Source organism: Ictalurus punctatus, chromosome 2 (genome assembly GCF_001660625.3).
Source record: "Ictalurus punctatus breed USDA103 chromosome 2, Coco_2.0, whole genome shotgun sequence".
NCBI lineage: Eukaryota > Metazoa > Chordata > Actinopteri > Siluriformes > Ictaluridae > Ictalurus > Ictalurus punctatus.
Window position 1 is genome coordinate 39,801,224 of NC_030417.2, and position 14,149 is coordinate 39,815,372.

Consider the following 14,149-nt stretch of genomic DNA (forward strand, 5'->3'; position numbering starts at 1 on the left):
AATTAACTCCCGCCGCAATGGCGCTGCTTCTGCTAGCGATCACGAGTGGCTACGGATCACGTCCGGTCTTCTGTCTTCACTCCCGCTGGCAGTCACCGCACCGAGTCGCTCCAGATTTGCATAAAGTTAAACTTTTCTCATCTTTCTCACGTCTCTGGACACGCCCGCATCTAGTCTACGTCTAGACCAACGGTCGCCGTCGCTCATGTCGCCGGCTCTCGTTGAAAATGAACGTTCTCTGGTCGCTTTGTCGCAGGATTTCTCCAGGACCAGGCAGAGGAACCTCGTTTCCACAGAAAATCCTTACTGCCGCTTTAAGACTCAGTGATGAAGTATTAGAGAGACACACAGACGCTCGAACATCATCAGCGCTACAGCTGGAGGAGCAAAACAACCAACTGCATCATTACAAACACACTGAAATGAATCGATCAAACTGCATGAGATTAAAAAAAAGAAAAACCAATGCTGATTAAAACAAGCGAATTTAAAACATCATTTAAACAACAACGTGATTAAAACAGTGCAGCGTTTATCACCGCGTTTAACGTGAGTAATAAATACGCTCTGATCTCCCAGTTGTTTTTGTTATTCCTCGTTATTGTTCTAGATGTTTTATTATGAGTGTTTAACCATTTCATCCAGGAATCTTTATTACTTATAATAATTCATTATAACTGATAACACAGCACCTTTCTTTCACACAGACCCCCTTCAGAGAGCTGGAGCACAACTAACAACGTACAAACTGAATGAAAGAACAAATGGATGAATGACAAACAAATGGGCACACCTTAGAGAAAAGGTTCCGAGTAGACCTTCAAAAATCTACAACTATAAACCATCTAAAAAATCCCCACCCCCTCAGGGGCTGTTTATTATTGTAGCGGCAGTTTTCATTAAAATATAATTACTACTTCCTGCACATTCACGACAGTTCTGTGGAATTAGTGATAAATGATGAACGACAGGGCGCGGGGACGGATGTTAAAAGTGACTTGTGTTTGATTTAATCTGCAGTTTTTACTTCACATGCAATTTTTACAAAAAAAACAAACACAAACTTGATCAGTAACACAATCACTCATCAATCACCTTTCATGAAAGGTTTAATAATTTATTTCAGAGTTCCTCACATTCCTCCAGCAGCCTCCTCAGCACTTCTCTCTCCCTCGTGTAGAATAAACATGAACTGTAAAACAAAACTCTACTAAACTCTCAGATTTAACACGAACTACATTCTCTGCAGTTTTATACACGGTGGAGGAAAAGTGGAACCGTTTCCCAACTCGTCCTTTTTCAGGACTTTTACAGGTTCTACAATTTCTTTACTTGGTTATTTTTGTTCTTCTTTTGAGACTTTTTGTTAATATATTGCCAGTAAAGATATACTAACACATTATTTATTTCAGACAGAAGGTTCCTCGCTGCTTCATCGGGCACTGCAGCGAGTCCGACTCCTTGTTTTGTTTTGTTCTGATCGAGTTTATCGTCACTGATCCTCCCGTCCCGAAGCCCGGCTCGTGGAAGCGATGGCCTCGCTTTCGCCGTCCTGAAGTACAAATAAAGTCTAAAACACATGCACGTGTACAACCACAAGTCTGAGAACCTGCTAACGCGCCTGTAGAGTCCGAGACGAGGAGACGGCGTCGAAGCACGGTCGCAGGAAGAGTCCGTTTTCTCCACGACTTTGTGCTACGAAGAGCATCGGACACGTGAAGGACCGCGATTCAAAAAGAAAAGCATAAAAAAAAAAAGTAATCGGGGATCAAACATGCACTCGTCTACCTCTGATCACCGAATGGGAGGAGTCTGTAATTATTTCTGTTGAATATTTTAACGTTGGTGATTCAGAGGGAAAGAGAAAGCACATCTATGTAGTGTCCTGAATCATGACAAACCTAAACAAGTACAAAAAAAAATCTCCCTCTGAACAGTGCACTCGTCTTTAATCCCACATTTAGATTAAACACACAGGAAAGGGGCGTGGCATGGCGTAGAGGCGGAGTTCAGGACTTTACATTAACAGCACGTAGCACAGCGGCGGAGAATCAAAAACTCTCGCCAAGGGTCCGTCAGAACAAAGCGGTCCCGACGTCCAATCACGTGGAGCCGTGCAGGGAGGCGGAGTCTCGCTCTTCCTTATCCTCGTCGTCCATTTTGCGTCCGTGCTTCCTGAAATACTTGTACCTCTGCACGTAGAGTTTGACCAGGTTACTCACCTTCACCGGGTTGATCTCTCCTGTCCTGCTGTGACAGATCTGAAAAACACAAAGGCGTCTTTAGAGCACAAGTTTGCGCTCCCTCATGGCTCAGACGAAGAGGATAGTAAGGAATAAAGCACTGTAACTCCCACACAAACCTGGCACTGAAGACTCCTTCCATGAATTTTAAATAAACGCTTCCTTACACATCAATTTTTGATTTAAAAATCCATTTATTATTAGCGGAGCGTCTTGCCGTACAAGTCACTGTGAACAAGCTGTTGCTATGGAAACGATAACGTATTCGAACAAGCGCGTTAATAATGCATCTAACCTCGTTCGCACCCTCTGTTTAGCTTCGGGATCCTCGCTGGTGGAAACAAAGTTCTGGGCTGTCGTCTTTTTACAGGATACTCACCATATTTTATATTTTAGCTTCTTGGAATTCTGTGTTTTGTATATAATAGAGCCAATAAATATAAATATAAATTAAGTGTAATACACATGACTCCTAAAATCTACCCTCTTTTCATTCCTAAGAGTTAATGGCCCACATACGAGAGGTCAGGAGACACAGTGAAATATAAACTGTTGACTGCGTGAGAGAACCCAGTGCGTTACAGAATACCTGGATTACATCTGTCCTTTATTACACACTAAAAAGCCTGGGAAAGAAAGACGGAAACCTGATCCCAGATCAGTCTTACATCATCAGGTGCTTTGTGAATGTAAGCACAGGGATTTACTTTTAGGCTTTAACCAGTTTCACCAGAGGGCAAACCAAGGTCATGGGCAGCTAAGTGCTACGGAACAGCCTTTCAGAGAGACGGAGTGTTTACCTTGTGCACAGCTTTCCTCAGGATGTCCTTGTACTCTTCTTTGTTGATGTCTTTGCGCTGGTAGTACGGCTTGATGGCCAACTTCACTTCCTCTACTGCCCTCTCCTGGGTGTGCAGCTTCTTCAAATACTGACAGGAAGAGATTCAGGGTCATAAAGTATCATTTTATTATTATTATTATTATTATTATTATTATTATTACTACAACACATGGTTCTAATGCTGTTATTATTATTAGTAGTAGTAGTATTATGATTATTAATACAGTTTATTATAAAATGTTTATTATTTAGTATTATTACTACTAATGTTTATTTGTTATTGTTACAATTATACCCATTATTAATGATTGATTCTTATTTTATATTTTTATTTTATATTGTTTCTATTTTTTATTATTAGCATTATTATCGATGACTGTTACCAAAACGATAATGATTATACTACTACTACTACTACTATTATTATTATTATTATTATTATTAGCAGAGAAAAGAGGTAGTGATACCTTGTCAGGGTCTTTACTGTCTCCATCCCAGCCCATGTCACTGGCACCCCCTGCTGCCCCAGACAGCCCCGTGGGCAGTGGAGGAGGTGGAGTCTGTGCACATCCACCACCTAATGAAAGTCCAGAGTGTAGGTGTGAAGGCGGGGTTTTGGTGCAGCCGACCAACGGGAGGGAGCCATGGAGAATGAATTGGGCGGGAGTTGGACCTGGGGGCGGAGCGTGTGATGGAGGAGGAGGAGGAACTTGTGAGATGGAGGAGGAAGATGTAGAATGCGACTGGTTCTGGTTAGCCTGAGAGAGAATCTGTTTTACATATAAAACAAGACAGAGAGAATTAGCCAACACTGTAGATTAATATTATAACCGATATGAAAGAATTAACCAGTGAAATTGCAGCAGGAAAGAAAGAGAAACACAGATCTCACCTGGCTTGTGGCCTGAATGAACTCCTGTGCTTTGGCTCGATTGGCGATGTTGGCTTCCTCCATCTTAAACAGGAGCGCCGTCACTGGAACAAGGCAGAGATTAAGAATTAGGCTTTCATAGGGAGAATGACAACATCCCTCACTATTCCGCATCATATTCGACGCTGCTCTCTGACCTCAGCGTCCTTACAATCTGAGATATGTGAAGAAAAGTATTTTACACTACTGTACGTGTACTAGGCTGCCTTCACACTAGGCGTTCCCTTACGGGAACTGGCTGCATTCCACCTACCTTCTAAAATGTGACGTCTAGTGCTAATTCAGCTCCCGACCAATCAAGTCACGAGTTGAGGAGCAACCGAGCAAAACAGACATGGATGACAATGCGCCAGTGAAACGGGCGTCTTGTTTATGAGCAGAAATAAACACATTTCATTGCTGGTATTCTAACGTTTATATATTCACTGTATGGCCAAAAGTATATGCACCCCTGACCATCACACAAGCACTATATGTGTTTGGCGAACAGCTCGTTCCAGATTTATTCCCCATGTTTGCGCTCCGCTCTTCTGGAAAGGCTTTCCACTAGATTTTGGGGCGTGGCTGTGGGGATTTGTGTTCATTCAACTACAACAGCGTTAGTGAGGTTGATGATGATGGGAGGAGACTCCAGTTCATCCGAAAGGTGATGAGACAGTGGGATTGAGGTCAGGGTTCTATGCAGGACACTCGAGTTCTTCCACCTTCTTCCAACCTTCACACACCATGTCTTCATGGAGCTCGCTTTGTGCACTTTGTGTCACGCTGGAACAGGTTTGGAACTCTTAGTTCCAGTGAAAGGGAAATTGTAAAGCTACAGCATACAGAGGCATTCTATATGAATGTTTTCTTCCAACTTTGTGGCACAAGTCTGGGGAAGAACCACATATGGGCATGATGGTCGAGAATGCACAAACTTTTGGCGGTATAGTGTATAACTCTACAGTGAAGGCAAACAACCTCCTCATCACCAATGTTTATTTCATCTGCTGAGAACGATCAATCTAACCTAGAGAGCAAGCTAGGCTAGTTAGTCAGTTGATGCTAGCGAGTTGTGTAAGATTGCTGCTGTTGTTATTGTGTGTGCATCGTGTGAGGGATATTGCTTGATGATTAAAAAAAAAAAAAAAAAAAAAAAAAAAAAAAAAAAAAAAAAAAAAAAGACAAGTGTGAAGGCTGTCTTTCTTATAGTCAAGGTTTCCATCTTCACTTCTTGAGGCACACTGCCCTACAAAGTTTCCCTAAACCCAAAACCTGACACTCTCCAGTGTGATGGACTGAGAAATGTTCTCAGCAGAAGGTAGAATGATAAAAATTTGAGAACCCTGCAGTATGCACAAACATTTAAAGAGTATAAAACTCACATGCTAATACGCCTCCAGCGGTGCAGTCCACGCCTGTCTGCAGACTCCAGGGCAAAGGTGGCACGGCAGAGGGTGGAGGAGGAGGGGGCGGAGGCTTACTGACCGTCGATGAAGACACAGAAGCTGAGGAGGACGAGGAAGGTTCGACAGACAGAGGAGGAATGGAATGAGCAAGAGAAACTGCAGCCAAGGCTGATGAAGCGGAGCAGGGTGGTGAGGTCTTCGGGTCATCCAGTGGGAGGAGCTTGGAGACAGACTGTGAAATTCCATCTCCTCTTGAGGGTGGTGGGCTAGGAGGTGACTTTGCAGGCACAAGCAGGGTGGACTGGGACTGAACAGGGCACTCTTCTGAAAGGAAAGAAGGTTCAGGGGTCTTGCAGCTGCTGTCCACAGTCTGAGAATCTGGGGAAGATTCTCTAGTGTCTCGAGATGGGGGTAAAGACAATGGAGGAGTGTGTGGGGGTGAGGATGATGGGGGAAGAATGCTGGTAGATGAAGATGATGATGATGAGGAAGAAGAGGATGAAGGTGTGGGCCCAGGATGTGTGGAGGGTGGACTCGATGGTTTTGGACCGATTCCACTTAAAGGCTGAATTTCTGAAGATCCAGTCCAACCAGATCCCAAAGCGCTGCTGTTGGCACCTTTGGCATTGGGCCCGTCAACTGCTAGACCCTTCTCCCGGGGCTTCTTTCCTGGCCTTCGTCTGCGCTTTGCTGCTGAGGATGATGTGGGCGAGGAAGCGGATGACGATGTGGAGGTGGTGGAGCTTGGTTTGGCTTTCTTTGACTTGAGTCCTGTCGTGTTAGTTGAGGACAGGGATGAAAGGGTATTCCGTTGCTTGCCAGTCTTGTTCAAATCTTTGACTCTACCAGGCAGGGAAAGCGGTTCTGAGCAGGGCTTCAGGAACGGAGATCGGCTTTCGTTGTCCCGACGGAAAACCACAGCTATAGACCCACCCACCACTGAGGGTCCTGTTGTTCCACCAGGTCCAATGAGATCAATACCCATTTTACCACTGTTTCCCGTGGTGCTGCTTACTCCTTCCCGGACCAGCACTGAGACTTTAGACTGTAGTTTACCCTTCCTACTGCTTCCTCCAAGCTTCTTGGATCTTCCTGAGCGACCCGATTCTTTCTTGCTTGGTTTTTCTTTCCCGGTCTTCCGTACTCTTTTAGCAGAGGATGAAGAAGCAGTGAGAGGAAGGGAAGCAGTGTTGCCAGATGACGCAGAAAGAGGTGAGGACAGTGAGGGCAAAAGGCTTTTACTTTTGCTCGCTTTGGGTCTGTGAGAAGATGAGGAAGTGGACGACTCAGACTGGCCCAGTTTTTTGCTCCTAGATCGGGATTTCTTCTGATGGTGCCGGTTACTTTTTGGAGCTGTGGATTTAAGTTTGGGGCTTGGCAGAGGAGGTTCAAGGGGAGGAGGGAGCAGAGGAGAGTCCTCGAGTGAAGGGTAATCAGAGTCCAGTGCCTCTCCATCCAAAGATAGCATGTCAGGCTCGGGGTGGTCCGAGAGCCGGTCTGATTCATAGCCATGGTATCGGCGAGGGCTTAGAGAGGTGGGACGAGATCTGCTCCTCCGCTCCTCCTCCTCCTCCTCCTCATCAGAGCGTCTCCTCCGTTTCCTCTTGCGCTTGCGGGCTTTGTCCGAGCCTTGCGTAGGACTCCGGGCTCGATCCTGGGCGTGGGAAGGAGAGGTAGGGATCAAGGTAGTGGTGGGTGTAGTGGTAACAGTAATGGTACGTTTGATTGCGAAAAGGTCCGAGCCGTTCAGGTCCTGAATAGACGGAGGTACGACAGGCCGTCCATCTCTTCTCCTGTCTCGCTCCCTTTCCCGCCCTCTTTCTTTCTCCCTGTCTCGTCTATCACTGCTTTCTCTTCTCCTTTTTGCCTCCCCTCTCTCTCGGCTACTTGACCTCCTGTTTCCTTCGTCCCGATCTCTCTTCCTTCCTTCTCTCATCCTGGAGTCTTTATCTCTCTCTCTTTCCCGGTTATCTCTCCTCCTGTCTCGGTATCGATCCCTTTCCCGGTCTCTGTCCCGATCTCGGTCACGGTCCCTCCCTCTGTGTAGGCCTTCCAAGGGGCTGGACAAGGACCTGCGGCTGTGTGCGTGTCGAGAGGTATTACGGGAGTGTGACGCTGGCTCAGGAGTGCTGTGTTGCGTGCTCTTCCTTGTTTGGCTATAACTTCTGCTGCTCCTCCTCCTGTCCTTCTCTTTTTCTTCTCTTCTGCTCCTCCTTTCATGATCCCTCTCCTTGTTCTCTCCACTCGCTCTTTCCGACTCCCCTTTGTCCTCTTTCCTCTTCTTGCGCTTCTCTTTTTCCTGGCCTTTCAGCTTGCGCCGGTCCCTCTCCTTGGAGCTTTTGGAAGATCTGCAACTCCTTACCTTCTCCGTGGTCTGGGGTTGGGACGCCGGCGGGGAGGGAGAAGGTATGGGTAGGACAGACGCAGGAGGCGGCGATATGGATGCTGAAGAAGGGCAAGACCTGAATCTCTGTTTTCGCCTGTTGGTGAGTTTCCTTCTCAGGTCTCCCATGCCAATAGGGGGCACCGGTTGGTGGTCCCATTCACCCTCTGCTCGAACCGATACAAATCCTTCACCGTCCAGGACTCGCAAGATCCTCTCAGGTTTGAGACCTCCCCCTTGCAAGAAAGAAGGACTCCCCGAGGACGGAAGCAGCACCTCCCTTCTTATCTCAATCTCTCTTTCCCTTCTGCTCTCAGCGACACCCACAATCTCTCCTTCTTCTATTTCCGAGTGCTCAGAGTCATCCTCTTCTCTTCGGTCTTTTGCTCGCTGTCTCATGTGCTTGATCCTGTTCACCTGTGTGGCCGTGTGCTGAGACACCAACAGTCGCTCTACCGCCTCTGTCGAGTCCGGAGGTGGACCCTCGTCCCCGGGAGCTGTCTCCAGCTCCACCTCTTTAGTGTCCTTTATGTCGCATGCTATCCGTATGCTGTTGAACGAACTTTCTTCCTCTCCGTCTTGCTCCCCATCCATATCTTTCTCTGATGCTGGTGATCCGGTGGGTTCAAAGGGGTCGTACTTATCTCCTTCGTCTCCGGCTGCTATGCCTGGTAAACCCTCTCCCTCTGTTGGTTGAAAGGGGTCATATATCTCCGTGTCCAAGCCCTCTCTCTGGTCATCGTCGTAAAGACGGGGTGATGAGGACAGACGATGTAAAGGAGCCGAAGGAGGTGCAGAGAGCAATGACTGAGCCAGAGATGATGAGGTTGATGATACACCGTCCCCTCCTGCTTTGTTCCCGACCCGATTGTTCCCAGCATGGCTGCCGTCCTCGTCCTCGCGATATCCCGTTCCCATTCTTCTAGGAGAGGTTGAGCAAGGAGAAGAGGGGGAAGAGGGAGCAGATGAAGGTGAGGACGGAGATGTAGAGGGTGAAGAAGGGAGAGGGCTTTTTGAGGTCTCAGCCGCCCTCTGAGAGGTGCAGAGAGGAGATGGCCTGGGCATCTGTGCCACAGTTGTACGGAGCGCCGTATAAAACACTCCTCTAACCAGAAGGATGTAAGAAGGAGCGCTCGGTCAAGCCTAAGAGATGAACACACAAGCCTTTAAATCACTCCAGCAGGGCACATCAAAGGAGAAATTATACATAAATTAGGTGACATACGGATTTACCTGCCCTTCTTCCAGCAGCAAAGCCTGGTTTACTCTCAGTGCTGATGCAGGCTTCACATCAAAGAGACTTGGAAAGGACAAAAATCAGAAATCAATCCCAGAATTCACTTTAAATTAAATCCAATCAAATCACACTATAAGAGAGAAGAATTCAAGTGACAGAAAAAGAATGGCTGGTGAGGGAAGGACTGTTTATAAAGTGAGAACAGGAACTAACTAATTTCACCGACATTCCACAACGTTAAATGTAACTGTGAGGGGATGAAAAGTATGACGAGTCGTTTGTTAACAAATCAAACATTTTTTTTAGCAAATTGCTGTGGTATAAGAGGAATAAAACACTTAAGGATGCACTGTCCTCAGAGTATCGCAGGTCTCTGGCGTCTATCTCAACCAGACTAATCACTGTGATAAGTACTGTAGTGTAGTGCAGCTGCAACTAAACTCACACTGTTTACACCCTGATCACGTGATCACAGTTCTTATAAACATTAACACTAGGGATGCACCGAAATTAAAATTCTTGGCCGAAGCCGAAACCGAGTATAATGAAAAACTTGGCCGAAAGTGAAACCGAACACGTTTTTTTTCGCGTTTTTTCCATTTATTTTGCCATTTTTTTCACCATTGCATAAATTAAATAGTCATAACGTGATTTTTACTATTTTGTCTTGCTTTTCAAAGAAAAAAGTCAATTACAAAAACTACAATTTCAAAATATTTATTTAACACTGAACATTTTTTTTCATTCCAGCAGGCACAGGCTACCAACAAGGCACAATATAACTTTAAATAAATAAATGAGCAAAATAAAAATATTTTGATGTGGTTATCTTTGAGCCCCTTGAATAGCCGATGTTAGGCCTGTAACTGACTGCTGAAAGAATGTAACACTCTGTAGACTACAACAAAAAAGTGCATTAAAAGGTGCATTGACAAGAGTGCAGAAAATGGTTCTATAGGGCTGATGATATTGGGGATATATACCGCTCGCGTCCCTGTACACCTCGCAGAGTATTATAGTAGATATAGTATAGTTAGATATGTCGTTAATGTTATGTTCCCTTAAATAAATACGTCTTTACCTGCTTCCGTACTCTACTCCTTTACGTCTCGCGACGTGACAGAATACTCCGGAACAGAAACAAAACAAATGTGCACGTGTCCACAGTAAACAATGTCACGGTTGTCAACAACCGAAGAGCATGCGCTCGCTGAGCACTCATGCACGCGCGCGCCCTCTCATCTCTCGGAGCGCTCTGCCGGAAGTGGAGGTCGTGACATTTGCGCGTCTCACTCTGGTTGCTAGGCTATTTGGGCGCATCATCAAACACGTCATTGTTCGGTCAAATTTATTCGGAATTTTAACTTATTCGGCCGAACACCGTAAATGCTTTTTTTTTTGCTATTTTCGGCCGAATAATTTCGGTTGCCGAACATTCGGTGCATCCCTAATTAACACTTCACAATCTCCACACTTACCGATCAGTGAGCCGGTGTTGAGAGCACAGCTGAGACATAAGGAAAGTAGTGTTGGATAAACAGCAGCCCACTATACAATCACACACACACACACACACACACACACGTCAAGTCTGAACTTCTATTGATCCAGGAACAGATGGTGTAAATGAACGTAAATGAATTTTGACCTTTTTGTCCGTTTTACATTACCGGCCAATCAGGCTAGTCATACGGTCTGTGCGTTTCTGTGGTAACGCCTCAGATCATTTGTCCTTTTATCAGCCGTAAACTCCTCCTCTTCTTCTTCCACTCCATCTGAGCAGTGTCATGCCTGATGACTGAAATTAAAATGAGATTAATTAAAAATCAGACTGTACCTCTATTGCTCTGAAACTGTTTACAAAAAAATTCAAATGTGAGATTAATGTTATTGATGCAAACATCCCATAATATAAATAAGACTTATTACTGAGATGGTCTCATTTTCACCATTATAATTCTGGAACAAAACTACAAACATGACACTTGAGCTGAACACTGGAAAAACAAGTATGGGATTAAAAATAAATAAATAAATAAAATAAATAAATAAATAAATAAATATCGATAGAAACCGTAGTGGTGGTAGTACAGAAAGTAATGGAGTAAGTAAATAAATAAACATCTCATTAATAATAATTTTAATAGTAACTAAAATAATTCTGAATAAATTAAAAAAGTAATGCAAAAATACAGAAGGATAATAGTAGTATTAACTATTATTTTTATCCTCGTTATTAATTAAATGATTGCACTTTTGGAAATAACTCGTCATTAAATATATATTACATGGTGTTTATGTGGAAAATGACAGGGCTCATTATTCAAACATTTCATTACTCAAATTCAACAAAATATTCATCCACAAACGGTCTGCATTTCTTTTCATTACACATTATAGCTTTATATCTATATTTCACCAAATCTACTCTGTCACTTTATTAGGAACACCTGCTCACTGATGCAGTTCTCTCAGTACAGATGTAACGAGTGATCGTATGAGTTACTATATCCTTCCCAGCAGCTCGAACCCGTCTGGCCAGGTTCCTCTGATCTCTCAACAAGAAGGAATGCTGCAGAACCGTCACTCTCAGGATGTTTTCTGTGTTTCACACCGTTCTGTATGAACTCTGCTTTGAGGTGAGGAATTAAACGTGTAGCGGGCGAAACGAAGGAACGTTTTCCAGCATTTTTATTCTTTCATCTTGAACGAAACAAAACATTTGGTATATCAGTAATCATAGGATGATTGCGAGAGAGAGCAAGAGAGAGAGAGAGAGAGAGAACACTGTCTGTGAAGGTCTTCAGTCTCACTGCGGACTCATCTCCCTCTATAATCATCTCATCTCCCTCTCCATCATCTCATCTCCCTCTCAATAATCTTCTCCCTCTCCATCATCTCATCTCCCTCCATCATCTCCCTCCATAATCATCTCATCTCCCTCCATCATCTCCCTCCATAATCATCTCATCTCCCTCTCCTCCATCTCATCTCCCTCTCAATAATCTCATCTCCCTCTCCATCATCTCATCTCCCTCTCAATAATCTTCTCATCTCCCTCTCTTCTCATCTCCCTCTCAATAATCTTCTCATCTCCCTCTCCATCATCTCATCTCCCTCTCCTCCATCTCATCTCCCTCTCAATAATCTCATCTCCCTCTCCATCATCTCATCTCCCTCTCCTCCATCTCATCTCCCTCTCAATAATCTCATCTCCCTCTCCTCCATCTCATCTCCCTCATCTCATCTCCCTCTCAATAATCTCATCTCCCTCTCAATAATCTTCTCCCTCTCAATAATCTTCTCATCTCCCTCTCAATAATCTTCTCATCTCCCTCTCAATAATCTCATCTCCCTCTCCATCATCTCCCTCTCCATCATCTCATCTCCCTCTCCATCATCTCATCTCCCTCTCCATCATCTCATCTCCGTCCATCATCTCATCTCCCTCTCAATAATCTCATCTCCCTCTCCATCATCTCATCTCCCTCTCCATCATCTCATCTCCCTCTCCTCCATCTCATCTCCCTCTCCTCCATCTCATCTCCCTCTCCTCCATCTCATCTCCCTCTCCATCATCTTCTCCCTCTCCATAATCTCATCTCCCTCTCAATAATCTCATCTCCCTCTCCATCATCTCCCTCAGTAATCATCTCATCACTCATCCAGGAGGTTTGGAGAACAGATGAACATTAATAACCGGAGTACAGTTCCATACTTCTGTAGCATTTCCAGTTCCTGTTTATAAATCTGTCCCGAGGTCACAGCCACAGGATCTACTGAGGATCAGAACTCTGGTGTGTGTCTCCTGACTCTGATCTGCTGTGTGTCTGTACATTAACGCTCACATTATACGCACTTTTTTGTTTTAAAATAAAAAGTCAACGCGCGTCCTGCTTTAACGCTTTAATTAATGACGCGCGTGCGGCTGTCTGTCCGCTCGCGAGCTACCGTTTACCTCAGCTATAAGCAGCTAGCATCACAGCACTGCTAGCAATCACTAACCCTGTCCAATTCTCACTTCGGAACCGGATTCATCTCAGCTGTGCACTCTCCCACACATTAATACGCTAAAAATAAAAGTTAACTTTCCATAACTAAACCAGTTAGCATCCGATTCATATCCAACGACTAACGAAGATCCAGTTAGCCAGGAGGCTAGCAGGCTAGCAGGCAGTCATAGATGGAAAATAGGATTTACCTTCCTCGGTCAGAGTTTTGTCAGCACGCGCTTCCACACAGCCGCGATGTCTTTAAATCTTTTAAAACCAGTTTCAGTAACCTCTAAAGCGCAAAATTAAAAGCCAACACATTTTTTCCTATTAAGAACACAATAACAGGCCCATCCCATCCTAATCCGCCATTTTACTCCCCTCACTGTAGGGTAAAAAAACGCAGGGAATTGTGGGAAATGATGTTTATTTCGGTTTACGCGTTGTTTTTACTTGTGCATAGTTGTTTCGTGCTGTTTGGAATCTCTACCGCCCCCTATAGGACAGGAAGCACACGGCAGATTTCGCAGCGCACTCTGCAGCCAGAGACTCCTTCAACATTTATTTTTAAAACAAAATCGCATTTAATACAAGGAGCTTTTTAATCCTTTTTCTTTTATAACTTTCAGTTCCAGTTTGGAGTAAAGTCATTTAATCCAAGGTGGCCAGTTACAGCTGGACTGTACTACAGACCCGAGTTTTAAAAAATACTTTTATTTAAATATATTTTTTATATATATTTATTTTGGACTTATATAAGTGATTTCTAAAATTATATTGCTTATTTTGGAGGTTATAAATCGTATCTCTGAGGATACGCTGCTTTATTAGGACACTACATTCATCAAAATCTGATTGTAAAAGAGTTTCTCTGAGGAAAAAATTGAGACAGGCATATTTATTCACTTCTGATTTTAAAACATTAAAATGTCATTTTAGAAAATCTAAATATTATATATTATAAATGTATACCAATTAATCACAAATTATGTCTTTCCCTGAGCAATTTTTGCTTATTTTTATTTTATTTTTATTGCTTTTTAATTAAACTAAAACAGAATTTTTAAGATTGGCGAAAATCGGTTTCATTTTTATCTGCTTCTACAAATTAGAAATACAGAAAATATTAATATT

The 14,149-nt window shown here is 44.0% G+C and overlaps 1 protein-coding gene across 2 annotated transcripts; it reads right to left on the reverse strand.

Annotated features, from left to right (window-relative positions):
• Window positions 1-987: 987 nt before the first annotated feature.
• On the reverse strand, window positions 988-13,418 carry scaf1 (SR-related CTD-associated factor 1). 2 transcript variants are annotated; one of them, XM_017495140.3, is made up of 9 exons: window positions 13,225-13,418; window positions 10,694-10,821; window positions 10,502-10,571; window positions 9,020-9,086; window positions 5,380-8,929; window positions 3,977-4,059; window positions 3,552-3,854; window positions 3,044-3,172; window positions 988-2,261 (listed from the first exon to the last, which is right to left on the reverse strand). In XM_017495140.3, the coding sequence occupies exons 5-9, from the start codon at window positions 8,849-8,851 to the stop codon at window positions 2,103-2,105; spliced, it is 4,146 nt and encodes a 1,381-aa protein (XP_017350629.1). In that variant the 5' UTR covers window positions 8,852-8,929; window positions 9,020-9,086; window positions 10,502-10,571; window positions 10,694-10,821; window positions 13,225-13,418; the 3' UTR covers window positions 988-2,102. The 2 variants fall into 2 exon arrangements, with proteins under 2 accessions (XP_017350629.1, XP_017350624.1); XM_017495135.3 differs by having other exon boundaries at window positions 10,672-10,821.
• Window positions 13,419-14,149: the final 731 nt, after the last annotated feature.

What these genes read in the sequence shown, in the direction of transcription:
- scaf1 (XM_017495140.3), bottom strand. Translation starts at nt 8,851, where the DNA reads ATGCCCAGGCCATCTCCTCTCTGCACCTCTCAGAGGGCGGCTGAGACC. An exon ending in CGCTGGAGGCGTATTAGCAT is followed by an intron (nt 4,060 to 5,379) that starts GTGAGTTTTATA and finishes GCCTTGTTCCAG; the next exon opens with TGACGGCGCTCCTGTTTAAG. An exon ending in TGAGGAAAGCTGTGCACAAG is followed by an intron (nt 2,262 to 3,043) that starts GTAAACACTCCG and finishes TGTGTTTTTCAG; the next exon opens with ATCTGTCACAGCAGGACAGG.